The sequence below is a fragment of the Microtus pennsylvanicus genome, chromosome 10 (genome assembly GCF_037038515.1).
Source record: "Microtus pennsylvanicus isolate mMicPen1 chromosome 10, mMicPen1.hap1, whole genome shotgun sequence".
In the NCBI taxonomy this organism is placed as follows: Eukaryota; Metazoa; Chordata; class Mammalia; order Rodentia; family Cricetidae; genus Microtus; species Microtus pennsylvanicus.
In genome coordinates this window covers 45613001-45629267 of record NC_134588.1, presented here as the reverse complement: position 1 = coordinate 45629267, position 16267 = coordinate 45613001, and the positions used below count along the sequence as shown (strand labels likewise).

Genomic DNA, 16267 nt, shown 5'->3' with positions numbered 1-16267 from the left:
GGGCTGTGAAGAGAGATTTCACCAGAAGAGCCAGAGCAGAACATTCCAGACAGAGCAAGACAGGGACCCGAGCAAAGGCCTGGTGTCTGGAGGGCAGTGGTGCCTCTGTGTGGGTAAGGCACAGGGCACGTGTTTCAAGACATTGCCGGTGTACACTGAAAGGCACACAGAGCCTAGCTAGTGCTCTGAATGCTGGCCCAGTGGGTGAAGATCTTCCCTCTAGTCTGGTGGCTGCCAGTGGTCTGCGGACCTTATGTGGCATGTTGCCTGTTTTCACATTTTTAAGTGGCAGAAGGAAAAAATCAAAGAAGAATAATACGGCATGAGATAGTTACTTGAAATTCAAATTTCAGGATCCCTAAATAACGCTTTAGCGAAATAGAGCCCATTCATTTACATCCTGTCTGTGGTTGCTCTCATGCGTTAAAGGCAGACCATATGGCCTGCCACCTAAAATACCTACTATCTGGTCTGATTCAGAGAAAGTTGCCGATCGCTGAAGTAGACCTCAGATTTTCTTTGAAGATTTATCATATGGAAGAGTGAAATTGACAGCAAAATAAGTATTTGTCAATGGGGACTTAAGGGCTTTGAGGGGCATAGCTGATTCTGCCAGGCCTGCCTGATTACTGCCTCAGCGGTGATGGCCTAAGGCTGGCCATCGTGGCCTGCCTGCTACTCACCTGGTGCCTGTGCTGGACACAGCTCCAGGCTTGGACAAGACGCACTTCAGATAGATGCTCCTCTTGTGTTTGCATCAGTTACTGTTTGCCTGGCCGACCAATACCAATACCTGAAGCCTGGGTATTTTTAATTAAGCAGGTTTTGACAATTAAAGATAAGGTTTGTAGTTATATTTATATATCTTTATAAATAACATAATTGCTTATGTCTGTTCCCCAAAGGTTAGATAGTCTACATAAATACCTTCTTTCATTTTTCTACCATAAAAGTATGTGTGTTGTGCCCATAAACACAAGCACATTGGGAGGAGGAAGCAGAAAAGAAATGGTGGTAGGGGTCGTTGAGCGGGGAGGATTCCTCAAGCTCAAGCCTTGCGGTGGGATGAGGATGATCCCAGGGCAGGCTGCAGTCAGCTTCTGCTGCCAGTCACACGTCCTTGTATCACAGCCTACAGAACGGAGCAGGCTCTGTTCATCTGCTGGTGAGAGGAGTAGGGAGAAGGGGAGGCACGCAGTGTAAGTGTGCCGAGTGCGGCCACAAGCGAACACCCTCTGATATCCATGCCCGAGCACCGTAGTCTACAGCTTTACTTGATATTCAGAACCTTCCTCTAGATCCCGTGTTCCAGCAAACCACGTGAGTTGGGAGTCAGTTCTGTGCTTAAACACTGACCTCGGACCTCCCATCTTTTCCAGCTATGCTCTCTCCTGTGAGATTGAAGCAGCTGCCGATGCCAGCACCACCTCGCCTAAGCCTCGGAAGAGCATGGTGAAGAGGCTGAGCCTGTGAGTGCCCCCCGCCCAGGAGCGTTTTGAGTGCCTGGCTTTGTATAGAGGACTAAGGTTTAGCATCCTTCCTTTCATAAACAGAACCCTCATTTCACGGAACACAGCATACTGTGTACGTGTTAAATCTGCAACCAATTCACGGTTCACACTGTATATGTGAATGCAAACATCAAATGGAACCCCATTATTATTTATAATTAAGGTGTGTTGTTTTTTTAAATGACTGTTTTGCCAACATTCATACCTCCCATTTCCCAAAGAGAGCAGCTTCAGAAATAGCTCACCAACTTCTGATTTTCAGTTCTCTTTTTCCTTAAGGTCTGTAGGGATTTCCCTTACAGCTAATGCCACCTCAGCTGAAAAGAGGTTTTAGTATTTCTTACATGGTTGTTTTATGGGGAAGGGGTTTGGGTTATTGTAGTTCTCCAGATGACTCAAAGCAGAAGTGTTCTTCCTTGGTTTCTTATCCGGAGCACGCCCACCTCTTCCAGCTGCAAAAAGTTCCAAGTTCATTTTAGGGCAGGAAGCAATAAGGGGCAGGGTGCTGGTATTCTGACCTGCCACAGTGCTCCATAGACTGCTCAAAGATGGAGGACCAGTGACTTGGAAAGGCTGCATCATTAAACAACCTATGCGCTGTTTGGGGTTTGACATAATTTCCTGGAACAAGATAGTCACTACTATTCGTTAGAAATATTATAGTTTGTTTTTTTTTTTTAAATGTACAACAGAACATATAAGATTGAAAAACCTTAAGGGCTTAATCGGCACTCATCATGTGCTCGGGCATGCGTTCTAGGTTTGTAACAGCCAGCACGTTTGGCATTCTGTTCTCTGCAGACTGTTTCTGGGGTCTGACATCATCACTGGGAGCACTCCCACCAAAGAGCAGCCCAAGTCCACGGCCAGTGGGAGCTCTGGGGAGAGCATGGACTCGGTCAGCGTGTCATCCTGTGAGTCGAACCATTCAGAGGCTGAGGAGGGTTCCATCACACCCATGGACACACCAGATGAACCTCAAAAGAAGGTACATAATTCTCATTCCTCTTGCAGCCCCCAGCATGCAGTTGGCCACATGAAGAATGTCTTGTTTCAGAGTTTTCAGTAGGTGTCCGAGACAGCCCCTTCTGGGGACCCATTCCTCAGAGACGTAGCTGCAAAGTGCTAAGGAGATTGATTGGCTTATTCATTTGTGCCTTGAGACGTTTTTATGCTGAAATGCACCAAAGGATTGTGGTCCCTGAAATAAGAATGCTTTAGTCAAGAGAATCAGGACTGCTTGAGAAGGAACAAAGAGTAAGAAATGGAGATAAGCCAGCGTTTTGGTGTCACGCGCTGCCTTCGCCACACTTGTCCCACACCCACGTCACATAGGAAAAGCACTGTCAAACTCAGTGACTTAGAGCAGCCACCGTGTTTGTAGGGGGCTGGCTGCTTTGGGTCAGGCTTGGCCTTACACCACAGTTTTTAACCCAAGTCTGTTCACTTACCTGTCATTCATTTGGAGTAATGGACTTTTCAGAAGACTCTCTTAGCATGCTGAAATGTATGCAGAAGAGAAGAAGAAGCCCCACCCTGTAAACATACCCAGAGAGCCTTTCCTTAGTCGTATGGACCAACATTCCACTGCTTAAAGCAGTCACATTAAAATAAGTAACTGAAGCAGGGAGATAGACCCGACTTCAGTGGGAGGAACCGTGAAACAAATTCCCAGGGCAAAGGTCACAGTCTGCAGCAGGGTGAGGAGTTGATAATGATGATATCATCTACCACAGTGGAAATAGATGGCAAGCTGTAAGTGCCGATAGTGGGACCCTCATCCAGTCCATTTCTCACGGCTGCACAAATGAGTAAGAGAAAATATCTGTACTTCTACAGTAAGACGGGAGACGGGACAGGGGGCCCCTTGGGAGCTCCCAGGTCAGCTGGCCTGCTCTTTGTACAAATGGTGAACAGCCTGTCCCAGACAAGGCAGAAGACAAGAACAGATACCTGAGGTTGTCCTCGCACATCCTGTGCCCTGGCACACACACACCTGCACACACACATAATTGTGCACACACATCCATACACAGATATGTATCTCTTTCTCTCACACACAGATTCTTTTAAAATCTAGAATGAGGCCCTACTCATTTGCTTTTTCACAGAGCCCGATGCTTTCTGGGTTCTGTAATCTGCTGGTGAATGCCATAGGAAAGTGGCCACGGCTGTGGCACCCTCACATCTCTGAGGGGTTTCTGTCCCTGTCTGGGAAGGAAGTGGAATCAATCTGTTGGAGCTTAGGTAGAGTAAGGGCACATTACCCTTAGGGGAGCACGGAGATTAGGCTTAGGATGTAGCGCAGGACTGGGCAGGGCGGGATGCATGACTGGCAGGGACAAAGCCTTGGCTTCCGCCCCAGCAGCACACCTGTACACACACACACATACACACACACACACACACACACGCTGTTTTCTTTAAAAGTAAAGTGTATTTGCATTCCTGTTTCTTCATGCTCCTTATCGCTTATAAACATTTATTTTCATGCCACTCCTTACCACTGACATTCTCACCAGGAATATGAGGCCTGTCAGATACTCTTTTATAACTCATGGAACCTCACCATCCTTAATGTCTTATCGTCTCTGTTAAGTGTTATCAAAATCATGGGGAAATGGAATGTGAAAGTGAAAAAAATCAACCAGCATTTGGAAAATGGACCTTCTTGGCCAATACACTTACAGACAAAATTATGCAATTCAAATTACCCACTCTGAGCAAGTGCTCAAGCTGAGTCACTTGGGGACACAGAAGAAAAAATCCAAACAACAGCAACATATAAGTAAATGACAGCATGACAGTCCCATTGTTGACTCTGCGTATCAGAGCTGGCCTTGCAGCTAGCTAGCTGCAATAGAACTCCCATGTTGTGAAATTGTCTTTAACATAGGGTGCCGTAGGAGGAAGCAGCCCCTAAGAAAGTAAAGATAGTTCCTACTTTTTTAGAAGCCACATTATCAGAAAGCCAAGTTTCTTAATCTGTTTCTGTGGAAGGGCAGACACATAGGGAAGACATTAGTATTGATTTTCAATGAATTCTAGAATATGTTATAGGATTATTATAATTCAGCTTGGCCCATTCCACATATTACACACGTATACACACACAAGCAAAGTTTTCTGTAATAATTGACATTTAAATGGCTCACTTTAATGGTTTTGTGTGGGGAATACATTCTGGTGAGTTTTATGCATCTCTTTGTCTGGTAATTAATATTGGGTGTACCTTGAATATTTGGTTACGCAGAGAAGCTCACTAGCTGCAGACACACATTTCTCAAGTGGCCTCGACATAGATCGTGGAAGTGTATGTTGCTGGACCTACCAGCAAATGGGGAAAGTGGCAGAGATACTCAAAGGCTGTGTGTCTTTCGGGCAAGTGACCAGATTCTCCTGATTCGTGGTCTTATCACTGTTGTGATGCTGTGAGACCTAGGTGAGGAGAGGTGAAAGGTCATTACCAGTCTCATGGCAGTAGATCAGGGCAATCGCACATTGGCCAACTCACCACAGTTCCTGCTGCAGCGTGCTGCACGTTGCTGTGTGGACACCATGGCAAAGGGGGAGTGGAGTGCTCCTGTAGCCATGAGACTGGGTGGATGAACCCGCGGACAGTGTTCTGTCCGGGCCTTGGGCTTCTCTAGTCGTAAAAAGGATCAGGTGATCTCTGATCACACCCTCGCCCCTCTCCCCAGGAGAACTACCTAAACTGTAGTTCTTATCAAGAATTCAGGTGATCTGTGATTGCACCTCCTCCTGCAAAACTGCATAGACTGTAGTCCTTATCTTAGAAGCCTTTAAACATAAAGGCATTTGTGTCCTACTACAAAATCTGGTTGTGAAATGGAACTGGGATAGAATGTTCTCTATGGCTGCATTGATGGTGAGAATCAGCAAGCTCCTGTAGGGAAGGCTTCCTAGCATCTGTAAACTGACTTACTGCAGCGTATGTGGCCTGTATAAGCTGATATCTGCTGCCATCTCCTGGTTGACTTTCATATAAGCGACTAAAAACAGAAAAGCAAAGAACCAAGGTGCCTTTCCCTAGATTCAGTGATTGGATCACACGGAGTCACTGACAGTCCCATCAGCCCATGGTCTGTAGGTGTGTGGTGAGAGCAGATTCAAGAGACACATGAGACACTGAGGACGAAGTAGCTAAAGTTGATCAGTTTCCATATCTACTTCTGTCTTGAAAATGGTGACGCATGCTTAGTCCAGGGTCTAATGGTTCTGTTTCCTTTGGGGATGTGTTAACGCCTGCAGCTCTCGGAGTCCTCCTCTTCATGTTCCTCGATTCATTCCATGGACACGAATTCCTCAGGGATGTCATCCTTAATCAACCCCCTGTCCTCCCCTCCAACCTGCAACAACAACCCAAAAGTCCACAAACGTTCCGTCTCCGTGACATCCATTACCTCCACAGTACTGCCTCCCGTTTACAATCAGCAGAACGAGGACACCTGCATCATCCGCATCAGTATAGAAGACAACAATGGCAACATGTACAAGAGCATCATGGTAAGGGGTCATCCTGTCTGGGAGGGTCTCCATGGGAAGAGCCCATGCCTGTGTGTCTGTCAACTGTGCAGATTGGTGCCCTTGAATACGCATGGTATTTATAATACCTGTCTCTGTGTGCACCCAAAACCAACATGAAAGCAGCAACATCTTCCTGGACATAAATGATGGTATGTTTATCTAATGGTGCAGGTGTGTGTGGGATATAGTTCTGGCATGTTAAGAATTATTTAAGCCTATTCATGCAGGTTGGTGTCCCATTTCATGATGGTCGATGTGGGTGACTGTCTGACAGCAGCCCAGGGAGGATGCCCCTGCTTCGCATGTCTTCTTGGAACTCTTCCAGTGTTTAGATTGATGAGTAAATTGACATGTCTTTTCAGTAGTGCGGTCCTTGGTGGCAGAGCTTTCTCCTTCAGTCATTTGACTCCAGCCTAGCTCCTAAAGAGGATGGTGATGCTGGAGGTAGTTTGGGTCAGCAAGAAGCTACATATAATAGGTGACTAGAACTGGGTTTTATGTGCTTCTTACAAAACCTACATTCAACTAGGGAAATGTCAAAGCTCGTGTTGATGATGGTCGCCTTTTGGAATACATACCTCTCATGGTAATAACCTTGACTGTGTAGGTCTTGTGTTAGATGACTAAATTCCTTAGTTGATAGGGTCTGTCATATACCCAAATAAATAAATGATGAATTCTTCACTGCAGCAAAATCTACAATAAATCCCATTTCCACTTTCATTGTCATCATTTGCGTCCAAGCTGAGGCCTGGATGTGCTGTAAGTGGTGCAGAGTTGCTGTCTTTTAATATCCCGTTAATTTGCTGACCCATTCGTTGAACACAGTAATTACTGAGCATGTGTTGTTACTAGTTATTGCCCTAGGCAGAGAGAGAGAGAGAGAGAGAGAGAGAGAGAGAGAGAGAGAGAGAGAGAGAGAGAGAGAGACACTAAATGTTCTAACAGAAGCCAGACCAGATTGAAAATGGTCTTGCAGCCTCCGCAGGGGACTTTGTGTTAATTCTATAGGCAATAAGGTCTCCCTGGAGGAATTGTGTTAAGAAACCATCAGAGTTGTTCACTAGAAGAGTAACTGGCCTTGTGGAAGCCTGCTGCTCTGCAGAGGTGGGGTGGGAGGGGCACTGTGGGTGGGAAGCAAGCTAGGAAGCTGCTCCCATCTCTTCTGCATGGCATGATAAGGGTTTGAATAACAGTCCCGTGGCTAGAGATGATATGGGAGGCGTCTTATGAGATATTATTGTAAGATCCATTCATGCCCTTATCAGCCTTTTGGTAACTGCTGTGGAGGGTACAGAAGAGGGAGGATTCCTAAGGAAGAAGGAGAATTTGGGGCCATCTGTCAGCCTGGTGGCCTGTGACCATCAGTGAGATATGAACTGCTAGAGGAGAAGGTTTCAGGGTCTATAAATTGGGACATCCAGATGACACCGTTTAATAGATTGTCAGAAACACAGGGATGTGGGACCGGTATCGGAGTCCAGTAGCACATATCTTTCAGCCCCGTGGGGTGGAAATGAGTGTAGGATGAGACCCAGTTCAACTAGTAGAAGGGAGTAACTAACAAAATGCACTAGAGAAGCAGCCCCCCGGGATCCCAGGGCATCAGTAGTAGTTGTTCTGTTACACATGCCAGCCAGAGAGCTGTGGGCCACCCGTACAGCCACAGTGCCTCAGAATTACAGTACAGTTACACCGTGTGCCATGCCCATGGCTGTGTGCTCTGCTGGTGAGGGAAAACAGTACATCCAGGAGACATCTTAGATCAAATGGGATGTCCTGGTGTTGGGGAGGCAATAAACAGAGGAATCTCCAGGGTATTCCTACCTTGGGATAGGGCCTGGATTCGGGAGCATAGCTCCCTTTGCTGTCCCTTCCTGGGTCCTTTATGATTCCCAGGATGAAGCCTGGAGCCCTCTCCGCTGGTAATACTGATTGTAACAGTTAGTTCTCTCTAGCTTTTGTCGTACAAAGTACTAAATGCCCAAGGAAAGCCCTTGGTCCTGCCCTTGTTTTGTAGCCTGGCTTTCTCCTAAATAGATTCTAAACCAGAACCTACCTCCTCTTCCTATCATTTACCCCACAGGCGTCCTTCCTCCTTTAGCTCACACTACTAATCTACTGCTTGCTGATAATTTCCTTTATATTATCAAAAATATATATTTTCCTCCCTTAAAATTTTGTGTGCACCAATTCTTCCTTATAAGTACATAAGCCAGGTGTTTTGTAATAGGCAAATCAACACGGCCCTTATTGCTGCTTACTGAATCACAGCAGCTGTTGCCTGGGTCACAGGGAGGCACTTAGGCCCCGGAGGAAATCAGATATGTGTGTGTGCATGCACGCATGTGCATGTGTGCCAAACCCTAGCCAGCAGGTTTTCTCACCTCCTGGTGAGAGCAACTTTCCTTTTGAAATATGCACAATCGGAGTCTTCATTCACTTCTTTAGTCTTTAAAGAAATCATTCAAGGTATGGCGTGTCGATGGCCTCTTAGATGTCACCTGAGCTCTTGATCACCACCAACTAGTGGGCAGAGATAAAGAAAAGATCAAACTGGGGATGAACAGAACCTTTGTCTTTAATTCGGAGCTTATTTTATTGAAATATGGTTAGGATACAATTCAAATCTTAGTGTTCAGTTCTTTGAGTTTTAAAATCTCTGTATGTATCTGTCTGTCCAACATCTGAAATGGAATGAAGGCTGTTTCCAGCCACACCAGACTCCCTACAGTACTTCCAATCAGTCCCTTTAACCTAGTCTTCTAGTGACACAGATGCAGGGTCGTGTTCTCTGGTACTCAACGCGTTTGTGGGATTCTCTCTTTGCTGCAGCTGTCAGTGCTCCGTCAGGTCTTTAGTGGCTCAGCAGCCAGCAGGCCACCATTTTGCTACCCATTCTCCTGTAGTATTAATGAAGATCCTGCTTGATTCAAACTTTGGGATGTTGTGGATGAATCTGTTATGAATATTGTGCACAAGTCCCTTTGTGGACATAGGTTTTCATTTCTATTAGCAAATGGTTTGCTGGGTCACAGAGTCTCATATGCCCACCCCCAATGGGCAGAATCGCATCCATTTCTTTCTGTTGGTTGTCAACTGTTATCATGGCATCAGCTCAGCTCATGAAGATCACATTGGCCCAGGACTCATAATGCCTTACATTTTTCATAGTTCCTATATATTATTTTATTGGAAACTTTAGTCGTGTGGGGTGCTAGGCAATATGTGTTTTCCCCATTTCAGTAGAGGGCTCTGTGCCTGCCTGCCTGCCATCCTTTGACCACTCAGTTGGAAGTAGTACTAACTAACACTCGGGCGTCCTGGCTCTCTGTCCCATTCTAATGCCACCTACTCCGTCCTTCCTAGAGAAGTATGTGCCACACGAGACAGCAAATGTAAGAGCTCGGGAGCTTAGGAAACATGAGCTAAGCATGTCACTGATGCCTTCATTGCCTTTGCAGCTGACAAGCCAAGATAAGACTCCTGCTGTGATCCAGAGAGCGATGATGAAGCACAATCTAGACTCAGACCCAGCCGAGGAATACGAGCTGGTCCAAGTCATCTCGGAGGACAAAGGTGGGCATGTTATCCTCTGTGCGGCAGGTGGCAGCAGTGTGCACATTTTGCTCTCAGCTGCTGACAGCAGAAAGGGCATGTAATGTGTTTCAGTTTCTTTCATTGGAACTTAGTGGCATGAGTGTATGTGTGTGCATGTGTGCACACACGTGTGTGTGCCTAGTGTATGCAAAGGTGTGTGTGTGTGCATTGTATGCACAGGTGTGTGTGTGGTACATGCACAGGTATGTGTGTGGTATATGTACAAGTGTGTGTATGTGTGTATTTTTGTGTGTGGTGTATGCACAGCTGGGTGTATGTGGTGCATGCACAGGTATGTGTGCTATAGCCATGTGTGTGTGTGTGTATGTGTGTGTAGTGTGTGTACAGGTATGTGTGGTATATGCAAAGGTGTGTGTATCTAGTGTATGCACAGCTGTGTGTGTGTGTGTGTGTATAGTGTATTCACAGATGTGTGTGTGTGTCCTTATCCAGAGCAGTACAATGGGTGGTCTGTATTCACCAAGCCTGGAGCAAGACTGGTGGCCAGCAAGGCCAGGCAATCCCCCATCTCCTCCCTGACAGGGCGTGGCTACAGGCACACAGCTTTTTATGTGGGTGCTAGATCCAAACTCAGATTCTCACGCTCGCATATCAGGAGTTCTCAGAACCCTCTCGTGCCCCTGGTGGTGTATTTTAACTACACAGGGTGGCCAGCTGCACACCACCTTACTGTAGCATCCAGTGTCTCCAGCTGCTCCCAACTCTCAGGCTCCCTTTCCATAGAATTCCTCTTACCCATAGTTTGTGTTCCCCACGAGAAGTGGGGTTTCTTGGGCAGTCTCTGCGTGTCAGGAGTGGGAAGCAGCAGGTAGACACACACTTTATTTAGTAGACACTGTGGTTTTCAGTCCTGCGTGACTCAGAAGGACTCAAGGCAGAATTTCTCACCTGTTTCGCTTCAGTGTTTAAAAAAAATTGTGTGTGTAGGGGGATATTTTTGTTTTAAATTTATGACAGATCTTTGGTAACTGAAGAACGATGAAATGCATCTGTGAAGTCAAGAACTCACTATTTAAAACATGCTTTCCAAAGGCCTCTCTGAACAAATAGTGTATCTATCTATTTAAAACATGCTTTCCAAAGGTCTCTCTGGGTAAATAGTGTATCTGTATATCTGCTCATCTGAGTTGGGGGTGGGCTTTGGGACAGAGGTGGGCAGGTAAATAACTTCTCTCTCACACTGCGGAGGCCTGACTACTCCGAGAAGGGAAGTGACAGCACCCATTGTTGGCCGCCACTAGCCCTGCCTGCAGACCCACACTAATGGTTCATCCTAGGGGCGTGCTGCTCAGCGACAGGGAAATCAAGGGGAATCTTGTCATTGGGGGTGTGGAGGGAAAACAGCTATTTGGCCAACGGATCTCCAGAGTTCTGTCTTTGACTTGGAGAAGAGTAGCGAAGGTTCAAACAGTGCCTTTCCCTGACATTAAAAGCTGCAGTGTTCGTAGCAGTCCTGTCCCAGCTGCCTGCTGGAGGTTTTCAGTTGTCTGCCTTTGCCTGAGTTTGTAGGATAAAACTTTCACAATTATAATTTGTGGGGGGAGGGATGCACATGTGTGCAGGTGCACACAGAGCCAGAAGTCAACACTGGATATTATTCCATGGGCACTGTTGACTGCGCTCTTACTAGCGTGGGGCACACCACGTAGGTTAGGCTGGCTTACCAGCAACCCCCAGGAACCTATTCCCATGTCTCTGCTTTCTCAGTGAGAATTGCTAGTGTGTGTCCATACCTAGCTTTTTAAGTTTATACACATACGCACATACATGCATATATGTACACACGCACGCACACGCACACACGTCTGTGTATTATGTACATGCAGTATCTGCAGAGGCCGGAAGAGGGAATCTGATTCCTTGGAACTAGAATTACAGATGGTTGTGGGTGCTGGGAATTGAACCCAGGTCCTCTAGAAGAGCATCCAGTGCTCTTTTAACCCTAAGCCATCTCTCCAGCTCCAAATCCAGCTTTTTTTCTTTCTTTCTTCCTTTCTTTTCTTTCTTTCTTTTTTTTTTTTTTGTATAGGTTCTTGGAACTGAACTCAGGTCCTTGTCCCTATAAAGCAATTACTTTTCAGGTGGAGCCATCTCCAAACCTCCAGTTATAACACTGAAATGCAGTTGCAGTGAAACCATAAATCCAAAAGTGTCCTGTTGAATTGTAACCTGTGGGGTCTGAGGATGCAGTGGTCCAACGAGTGAAACCCAGGCTCACTGTGCCACCAGCTGAGTGGTCTCCACAAGTGCCTGACCTTGCCAGCCATGGCTCTTTGTCACTTAATCTGGAGACAAAAGCCCTCTCTGGTCCCTCACACACCATAGAGCAATTAGGAGATAAATAACATACTGGAGAGAGTTTTGTCGAAATGCCAAGTGCTCTATAGATGGGACTAGTTTTACTGTGACCCTCAAAATAGGTGAGTGTGAGTGAGAAGACTCTTGGGGGTACCAGAGTACATGGAGTGTCAGCAGAGGAGACCCTGATCGTCTTGGGCTCATTGTGGGGTCCCAGTGTGAAGAAGTCAATGGAAGGAAGCGCACTTCGTGCTGTCTGTAACGGGAAAGCCCTGCCGCTCTCTTCCCTGACCTCGCTGCCATAAGTCCCGATGTTCCCACATTTGCCCATTTTATTCTGTGCCTTTAAAAACAGAATAAACAACTTTGCTTTGTCACATTTCCACTGGCAACCATCCTTGTTTGTAAACTGCAAGTGTTCAGTTGGGCATCATCGAAGTTTAATATAGCTTAAAAGTTAGTGACATGCACTGCCTTCTGTAGGTGCTGTTTAGTGTTGAAAGGCAAGCTCCAGACAGAGCTCAAAAAGAATAGCTAACGAGTTTGACTTGGGATTATGTCAAAAATATTTTCATTTAATCCAAGGAAAGATGTCAGGAAAACTGCTTTAAGTCTTGTTCATATCAGGACTTCTGCAGATGGCGGAGGCCCATGTGTGTGCTCGGATAGCAGGGGGTTGGCAGGAGTTCCCATTCCAGCTGTGTGGTCCTGGGACCATCTTGGTGCCCCTACCCCCACGCTTGCCTCAAGCTTTAACATTCTGTATCGAACAGTCAGTTCTCAGGGGGGATTTCTGATGCTTTATTTGCGCTCAGTTTCAGAGGGGGTTAAGTTTTGGGGGCTGGTCATGAGGAAGTGTTCACATTGCCAGGCCTTGTGTCTGGGCAAGACTGACTTCTGCCAGTCAGTGAGGCTGCCCACACAAACTGACCGGCTGCTGTCTGCTTGTCTCCTCTAGAACTGGTGATCCCAGACTCTGCAAATGTCTTTTATGCCATGAACAGCCAAGTGAACTTTGACTTCATTTTACGCAAAAAGAACTCAGCGGAGGAGCAGGTGAAGCTACGCAGTCGGACCAGCTTGACATTGCCCAGGACAGCTAAGCGGGGCTGTTGGAGTAACAGACATAGCAAGATCACCCTCTGAAAGGAACAGCACGTCCCTACTCGCCAAAGGCAGAGTGGGGCTACGAACGGCTGTGGTGACTGCAGCCACCCCCCAGTGTTGGGGATCAGTGGTGACGCCAACAGATATTTATTGAGTTTAGATGTGCACAAAGCACTATGTGGGGAGAGTGGAAGGGAATTTGACATTGAAAGGATGAATGATTCACTGATGCTCTTGGACCTGGAAGTGAAATACAAAATGATCCACATTTGAATATATATACATATATCCACATGCATACACACGTATCTAGTGTGTGTATATAAGAAGAACTTTGCAGGATATTCTGGGTTATGAAAAAACCAATTTGCACAATGGCCTGGAAAGTTGAGGTCACTTTTTACAGGGAAATAGAAGGGACTGAGAACCTAGTCTCATACCTTCTAAATAAATAAAATCAGATCTACCATACAGAGTGTTCTTCATGCCAGTATTAGAAGTCCAAACTCTATTTTTGTAAAGGGAGAGGATTACTTTTTCAATCACGTGCCATCCAATGAACAAAACAAACCGCAGAGGTTGGAGTGGCCACAGGCTGCATGAAAAACCCCCGCAGGAAGGTTTGGATGAGTCAGTGGTCTCTGCCCTCTGCCTGCATTCGCCAGAGCTTCAGAGGCCTGCGTGCCTTGCTGGTCCCCATCACAATGCCTCTGGAGTCAACACAAGCTTGTTTCGATTTCTGGAAACCCTGTTATTTGTGTGCTCTCCTAAAGAACATGCCACAGTCATTACTGCACAAGAAGCCGTGTCCACAGCCTTCAGCCAGAGAAGAAAGTGCAGGAGGATGGTGACTCGTCTGGACTCTCCTGTCTTGGAGTGCTGCGACTTCATTGCCTTTCTGATTGCCTTTTGCATGTAAAAGTGTCTGTCTGGAGTCTTTTGCCATTTGGAGCCTTGTACCTCTATCTTATGTGCAATTTGTTCCTCAGGTGTAGACGTTTCCACTGCGATGGACTGCATTTGATCATTTCAAGCCTGTGAACTTTTTCGGAGCAGCCACCTCCCATAATAACCCCTCAGAAAGTGTTCTCTGCTCACAACAGTGTCTGGTTTCCTTCTTTACTTTTGTAGCATCCCTTTGCCTAGTCACAGGGAAAGAAGGGGTGGTGTGCACTGTCTCAGCTTTTCCTCAAAGAGGTGCATCCTTCTAGATGGAAACAGTGACATTCTTCCCTTCCCACCCACACCTGCTCTTAGCGTTAATGTCAAGTGGCGTTTTTGTCTATAGCAACACTATCATGCTTTTGCTTCTGATCTGAGCTGTGCTGGGGTTTGAATGAAAAAGCCATATGTGATCAGTTGACATATATAAGAAGCACTTTCAGACTGTTGTCCCCTTTTTTAAGAAAAAAATTTCCCCAAATATCAGTTTTTATTAAAAAAAAATAAAAAGATGAACCTAGGATATGATGTCCGGATTGTAACAGGGAACATTTTATTTTTTCCTAACAGTGTATTATATACAGCTCCAAAAGGTTGTGTGGGGTTTGTGTTATTTAAGTAGCCATATGAATTCAACAAGAAACACCAGGAAAAGCTCAGAAATTTGTGGCAGTGGACCAAAGAGAGAGCCAAGAAGTCATCAGATTCCATTGGTGTTTCCAGGAGACTGGACCGGGCTGTGGAGACCGGCTAGGTGTCAACTAGTCAGAAAGCACTTTCCTTTTGTTGTTGTTGTTGGTGGTGGGGGTGATGGTGAGCCTTGTTTGGTTGGTGCTTCTGTGCATAGAGGGGAGATGGCAAGGATCACAGCCATCGTAAGACTGAAGCAAACCTAGCCTCAGCCTGGCTTTCTCAGTGTCAAGGTCAAAAATTAAATGCGGAGCTGTTGGCCTGGTTTAGGGTGTGGCTCCCAAGACAAAGGTGTTATGCCCCATGCTCACCCTGTGTAATTATATGTATATGTAGAGACTAGATTTATATTCTTCAGTGTAAAAAAAAGTATATATGTATATTTACCTTTTTTAAAAAAGACAGTGGAAATCCCAAGTGGATAAAACATGGCCTCATTTATTTAATGCTACGTTAGTCGTTTTAACTTTGCTTCTGGGTGAACAGCTGGATGTTGTTTCTAGCTGCTCGCACGCTTGTCTTTCTGCATCTCCAGCATCTGTTTACCTTTTGGTTAAACTAATAAACTAGTTTGGGACTTGGTTGGCATGTGCTGCCAGACCCGAAGGGCTTGTATCTGAAGTGTTGTTAATTGGGTGGGTCCCAGGCTGCGGGCTTGCCAGCATTGGTTCAGAGGCATTTTCTGAACCTACTAGACAGAACAGAGGAAGAGCAAGTGGCAGTGGCCGTCTCTACTGTCAAGGGCTGTCCGCTGAGAGAGAAGAGAGATGGTCAGTGGTGCTGCTTTGCTCCATTGCTTTTCTCAGGAGCCAGGCACTGGGGCTGCCCTTTAAAGCTGTGGACCTGGGGTGAGGATTTAAGGTAGGCCTTGCTATCTCACCTAGAGCCTTTCTCAGACACAGTGCTGCCACCATCTGGACAGCTGTGAAACTGTTGGTGGTGCTCCCACCGCAAGGAAATCCTCCATGGACGAGGACGTCATCTCAGCTGACTACATACGACACAGTCTTCTTGTTCTTATATTGTCACCCAGAATTACTTTCCTACAGGTTCCTATAGTAGGAGGCCGCCTGTTTGTTCCTAGCTGCCCAGACCACCCAATAATCACTCAGAAACTATATTATTTGCAATGCTGTTTGGTCAATAGCTTAAACGTATCTCTAGCTAGCTAGCTCTTACATCTGGGATTAACCCATTCCAATTAGTCTGTGTATCGCCATGTGGCTTACAGCGTAAAGTCCCAGCACTTCTGTCTCTGGCAGCAGCTACATTATGTCTCCCTAACTCTGCCTTTTTTCCTCCTCTATCGGCTTGGAACTCCTGCCTTGCCCTATTCTGCTAAGCCACTGGCCGAAACAGATTTATTCATTAATCAATAAAAGCAACACATAGACAGAAGGACTTTCTACACCATTTCCCCATTTATTTTTAAATAAAAAGGAAGGTTTTAACTTTAATATAGTAAAATTACATATAACAAGACAGTTATCAAGCAAGAATTACAGTCACAACATTCATATCTACTTTATTTTTTATCATAACCAAGGATA

General features: G+C 46.0%; 1 protein-coding gene across 3 annotated transcripts in view; it reads left to right on the top strand.

Moving 5' to 3' along the window:
• Rgl1 (ral guanine nucleotide dissociation stimulator like 1) overlaps nt 1–15332 on the top strand; it is a 271229-nt gene extending 255897 nt beyond the window's left edge. For all 3 annotated transcript variants that reach the window (XM_075988232.1, XM_075988230.1, XM_075988231.1), the window contains 5 exons: nt 1380–1469; nt 2313–2499; nt 5784–6038; nt 9524–9638; nt 12937–15332. In XM_075988232.1, the coding sequence (XP_075844347.1) occupies nt 1380–1469; nt 2313–2499; nt 5784–6038; nt 9524–9638; nt 12937–13124 (835 nt within the window). In that variant the 3' untranslated portion in view covers nt 13125–15332. The remainder of the gene's footprint in view (nt 1–1379; nt 1470–2312; nt 2500–5783; nt 6039–9523; nt 9639–12936) is intronic.
• Nucleotides 15333–16267: the final 935 nt, after the last annotated feature.